The sequence below is a fragment of the Rhinoderma darwinii genome, chromosome 5, assembly GCF_050947455.1.
Source record: "Rhinoderma darwinii isolate aRhiDar2 chromosome 5, aRhiDar2.hap1, whole genome shotgun sequence".
In the NCBI taxonomy this organism is placed as follows: domain Eukaryota; kingdom Metazoa; phylum Chordata; class Amphibia; order Anura; family Rhinodermatidae; genus Rhinoderma; species Rhinoderma darwinii.
In genome coordinates this window covers 27,848,117-27,854,116 of record NC_134691.1, presented here as the reverse complement: position 1 = coordinate 27,854,116, position 6,000 = coordinate 27,848,117, and the positions used below count along the sequence as shown (strand labels likewise).

Here is a 6,000-nt window from a genome sequence, read left to right as displayed (position 1 = left end):
GGCTGCCTCCGTCATGGGGGGGCGGGACTGGTGGCAGGCTGCCTCCGTCATGGGGGGGGCGGGACTGTGGCAGGCTGCCTCCGTCATGGGGGGGGCGGGACTGTGGCAGGCTGCCTCCGTCATGGGGGGCGGGACTGTGGCAGGCTGCCTCTGTCATGGGGGGGGGCGGGACTGTGGCAGGCTGCCTGTCATGGGGGGGGGTGGGACTGTGGCAGGCTGCCTCTGTCATGGGGGGGGTGGGACTGTGGCAGGCTGCCTGTCATGGGGGGGGTGGGACTGTGGCAGGCTGCCTCTGTCATGGGGGGGGGGTGGGACTGTGGCAGGCTGCCTCGGTCATGGGGGGGGGTGGGACTGTGGCAGGCTGCCTCTGTCATGGGGGGGGTGGGACTGTGGCAGGCTGCCTCTGTCATGGGGGGGTGGGACTGTGGCAGGCTGCCTCTGTCATGGGGGGGGTGGGGGGTGGGACTGTGGCAGGCTGCCTCTGTCATGGGGGGGGGTGGGACTGTGGCAGGCTGCCTCTGTCATGGGGGGGGGGGTGGGACTGTGGCAGGCTGCCTCTGTCATGGGGGGGGGGTGGGACTGTGGCAGGCTGCCTCTGTCATGGGGGGGGGGGTGGGACTGTGGCAGGCTGCCTCGGTCATGGGGGGGGGGTGGGACTGTGGCAGGCTGCCTCGGTCATGGGGGGGGGGTGGGACTGTGGCAGGCTGCCTCTGTCATGGGGGGTGGGACTGTGGCAGGCTGCCTCTGTCATGGGGGGGTGGGACTGTGGCAGGCTGCCTCTGTCATGAGGGGGCGGGACTGTGGCAGGCTGCCTCTGTCATGGGGGGGGAACCGTGGCAGGCTGCCTCTGTCATGGGGGGGGAACCGTGGCAGGCTGCCTCTGTCATGGGGGGGGGGGAACCGTGGCAGGCTGCCTCTGTCATGGGGGGGGAACCGTGGCAGGCTGCCTCTGTCATGGGGGGGGGGACCGTGGCAGGCTGCCTCTGTCATGGGGGGGGGAACCGTGGCAGGCTGCCTCTGTCATGGGGGGGGGAACCGTGGCAGGCTGCCTCTGTTACTTGAGCCCAGGGGGCAGTGTCACATAAAAAATACAGCACAGCTTATCACATATTCATGTCCCTCTTTCCCATCTCCAAAAGTTGGTGATAAGTAGTTCCTTTCTCTACACCCCCAACCATGCAAACTTCACAGACAAATCAAGGCAATTTGTTCAGTTTCAATCACAGCTCTTGAAGGTACTTGGTTGTAATTCCCTTTAGACACAGGGGTTCTTGGCTTAGATACACTGAGATACACTGCTCTAGGTTACCATATGCAGTAGTGCTGTGTGGCTCCTATTACAAGGAATACTCCATGAGTTTTGCAGCAGACGGCCTGTCAGGCGTTCTGCACATCATGACAATGGGAAGTCCAGGCTGCTCCAGCTCTTCAATGCAGATAAGAAAACGTTGTAGCGCTTAAAAATAATATATACGTAACCGTTTACTTATGTTGCATTTAACCCCTTAAGGACACGGCCAATTTTAGCCTTGAGGAAAGAGAAATTTTTTTACATTTCCCCTCTTTGCATCCCGACGCTCATAACGCTTTTATTTTTTGTACGATGTAGTTGCATGAGACATTGTTTTTTGCGGGACGAGTTGTACTTTATGTAGGTACCATTTTTTGGTACAAATACATTATCGTTTAATTTCTATGAATTTTTATTTTGGCGAAAATGCAGAAAAAAAAAGCAGTTCCGCAGCAGTTTTAATATTTTTTTTTTACACTATACACCGATCATCATAAATAATGGTATACATTTGTAGTACAGGTTGTTACGGTCGTGGCGATAACAAATATGTCTATTATTTCATGTTTTGGGACTTATATTTTAAAAAGTTTATGTATTATAAAAAAAATGTGTTTGTGTATTTTTTTTACTTTTTATGTATCATTAATTTTTTTTTTACATTCATTTAACTTTTTTTTTAAATCCCATAAAGGGATTTTTCATTTTTATTTTTATTTTGTAACTGTAATGTACTGGCATAGATCTGTATGCCAGTACATTAGCCTGTTACTGATTGTACACAGGCAGTTGTTAGGGCAGACCTCAGTATGCCCTAACAACAGGAAATATGTTCAGACAGCCCTGGGGTCCTTCACTGGACCCTGGGCTGTCTGGCCATATGAGTTGTGGGCTTTGATCGCGTCACAGTTATCTTCTGTGACGCGATCAATGTGCAGTCCCCCCTCTTTGAACGCCGCTGTCATCGCGGCGTTCAAAGGGTTAACGGCAGAGAGAAGATGTTTCTCTCCTCTCCGCTGTCAGAGCGGGGCCGTGGCTGTGTATTACAGCCGTTGCCCCGCTCTTGATCGCACACACAGAGACGGCAGAGATGGCTGTCACACAGGACGAGTATGCTCGTCCTAATGCGCGAAGTGCTCAACTGCTCACGATGAGCATACTCGTCCTGTCTCGGCAACCAGCATATAAAACTCACTACATCGTGAGTGGTCATAATTAAATGACATCAGGTCTTCGTATTGATCACATAAAAGAATAATAAAAAGCTCCTATATATACTAAAGTTATGTCACGCAGACAATCGCTTACATGTGAAACAACTTCAGTACCTCCAAAAGAGAACGGTGGTGTCGTGGTGCGCCGCAGCCGCCACATCTACTGAAGAATTCTTTATAGTACCGCCACTCTATACAAGAGCATCCAAATAGAAGACTGGCGATTTTAACGGTTTATACCCCTTTCCAGAGCTCAGGTCATCTATATATATTCTATATGAATTGCCACATTGAAGAGGTCTTATTTTTATGTATGTATAGGGTTTTTTTTATATAATTATATCTATGGTATAGAAGGATAATATTTGATGTCATTTAATTGTTTTTTCTTAGAGTGGTGAGTTTTATGTGCTGGTTGATTAATTGCAACATTAGTATAGAATTCACTGCTTTATTTAAATATCTTTGTTAGTTTTCCCCAGAGTATGTACTTATTTTATCACGGATTGCGATCTTTTAGGGATATAGTGTTTATTCAAATATCGATGTTACTGTATATTGGTTAGTAGGTAATCTCTGCATGTATTGATAGATAATATTTGTTACTAGTGCATTGTGCACTTACATTGTCACTATCACCTCAGTAATATAATGGTCGAGATATATGTACAGAGTCTGCCTATTATTGCTCTGGTCTCTATATAGTTGTGATATCTGGTGTGGTATTATTTTATATTGTTTTTGTTATTTTTATTTTATATATTTTTTATGTAAACTATTTTTAATAAATATGATAATTTGTTATTTCATTATCCACATCAAATATGTTTAGGCGCTTTCGTTTCCAAATGTCACCCCCTCGTTTATAAGTTTGTTTTCAAGTTCACAGTGCATAGAGGAGACGTACCCCGTGCACTGCCACTTATAACCTGAAAACTGAGCAAATGTGTTCATTGCTGCATTTATTGCAGGTGAATTGATATTTGCTGTATCGCACGGTCGGTGGTGTGATTTCCAGGTTGTTGTGCTGAAGTGCTCTCTGTCTAAAAGGAGTTTCCTACAGCACACTTGATAGTGCAGTTGCCGTAGGAGCCCTAATAAGGGCTACTATCTCGTACCAGTTACCAAGTATAAAGCCCTACGCGTTTCATTACTAAAGGTAATTCATCAGGGGCCTGCAGATTTACACTGTCTGATAGTTAGAGCGAACAATGTCTGAGAGGCATCTATTCATGCCTAACGTTGATGACCAAAATTTGTAATTATTTTTGGCGGTGTTCACCGTGCGGGAATAATATTATTATAGTTTTATAGTTGGGGTCGTTACGAACGCGGTGATACCAAATATGTGTACTTTAACGTTTTTTGTTTTTTTCTTTCTATAATAAAAGACTTATAATTGGAAAAAAGCATTTTATGTTTTTGTAACTTATAAATTATTTTTACACTTGTTCTACTTGACCTGCAGCACTGATGGCTGCTATAATACATTACACTACCTATGCTAATGTGTTATAAACTGTCAGTGTGACGCTGACAGTCACACTGTCAGGAAGCCTACGAGGACCAGCTGGTCCTCATAGGCTTCCGTGAATGGCAGACCGGAGGCCGTTGTATGGCCTCCGGTTTTGCCATTAAAAACCGACGGCAGCCCCTGCAATCGGTCCTCGGGAAAGTTTGTTGTAGCAACAAACTTTCCAGTTTGTTGCTACAACAAACTTTCCCTGCGATCACATAATCGGGACCTGAACCAGTCAGGTCCCGGTCATGTCTCCAGGACCAGAAGCAGGGGTGAACAACGCGATCCGGGTGACAGCACTACTCTAAGACACCGGGATCGCGCTTTTAACACCCACTGTGAATTCACGTCGGCGCTGCACAGACCCCATCAAGCGCCGACGTGAATTTACTGTGGGCAGTCAGGAAGCGGTTAATAATGGTGATCATATTCTCTGTAGCCGAACCAATCGGTTCGGCTATCAGAGAACAGGTTGTTGGGGAGCCGGGGACACTGACACAGCCGCCGTCCGAGCGCTATGCCGGCCAGAACAGAGATCTGTACATACACGTCCTGGCAGCACGGGGTATGTGCGAAAAGGACGTCCATGTACAGATTGTCGGCATGAAAGGGTTAAAGGCTTAGTCCACACTGAGTTTTTGGCACTGATTTTGACATGGAAATCGCATCTGAATCAACGCCACAAAACGTCCAAAACGGATTTCAATGGGAGGCGGAGGAGTTTTTTTTCCGCACCGGCTTTTAGCCACACACGGTAAAAAAAGTGCCATGTTTTCTTGCTGCGGTTCTGCCTCTGACTTCCCACGGAAATCAATGTGAGGAAAAAATATATTTTTGCTGCGGTTTTTTTGTCCGCGGTCCTCAATAAAAACCGTGGCAAGAAAGTGCAGGCTGGTCAAACTCTGCCTCAAAATTTGTGAAGGAATTTTGAGGCATATTTTTTTGGCTGCCTGCAAAATCCTCCATGCGAACTAGGCCAAAGGGTTCCCGATCCCCCAACGATCTCGGTTTACATTGGCTGGAGCTGTGACTAACACGTGACCACTCCAGCCAATCGATGCAGAAGCTATATTAGTCATATGATCAAGTATTAACTTTTTTTTCCCGATAAAAGACACCATTTGGAGATAAAATGAACCTTTTTGTAAAGCTCCGATAACTCCTTTACATTACCCAGAGCTCACATAGCAAAGACTGGGTTTTAGGGGTTGTGTTATGCAAACAGTATTAAGGGAACACTACACATAGGAAACGTGTTCAAATAAAAACACCAACCTGAAAATACTCATTGATGCATAAATGGTGACCTCCATATAGGCTTCATCTACAAATACAGTCTTGAAGCAGGAATAAGGGTATCGGCAGGTAAGAATCTCCTCATAAAACTCAAACACCTCATGGAGGTAAGAAGTTGTGTGCTTCAGGAGAGGCAGCAGCTGCGGTAAACAGAAGTGGGTCACCTAGAAGCAAAAAGAGAAAGTAAGATTAGCTACGAGAGGGAAAATGGTAAGTTCTATACATGATAATGAAAACAGCACATTCCCTCTAAAAGGGTCTCATATATTTGGGAAGAATTTAGCGCAGAAAAAACGAAGATAATAATTGCAGAACATACATAACTGTATCAGATAACTGATAAAATGGTAATAATCGCTGCTGCAGGTCAGGGAGGGGCGCGTCAACGTTAGGGAACTGTAGATACTTGGGCCGGGGGTAAGTGTATTTATATCATACTGTCTATTTGCCCATCACTCAGTCTATCCACTCAACCACTAATCCATCCATCCCATTTAACTACCACCCCACCCAACCTTCTATCTATCCATCCATCATCTACCTACCATCTCATTCATCAAACCATCCATCTACCATCTAAGTAACTGTCCATTTACCTACAACCCACCAACCCATCCATCCAACCAACCACCTACCTACCAACACATCCAACAAACCAACCATGTAACTACCATTCCAAC

At 46.3% G+C, this 6,000-nt stretch overlaps 1 protein-coding gene across 1 annotated transcript in view; it reads right to left on the bottom strand.

Annotated features, from left to right (window-relative positions):
- TAF2 (TATA-box binding protein associated factor 2) overlaps positions 1–6,000 on the bottom strand; it is a 121,134-nt gene that overhangs the window by 96,898 nt on the left and 18,236 nt on the right. Inside the window, exon 7 of the mRNA XM_075828080.1 lies at positions 5,300–5,484. Coding sequence (XP_075684195.1) covers positions 5,300–5,484 — 185 coding nt within the window. The remainder of the gene's footprint in view (positions 1–5,299; positions 5,485–6,000) is intronic.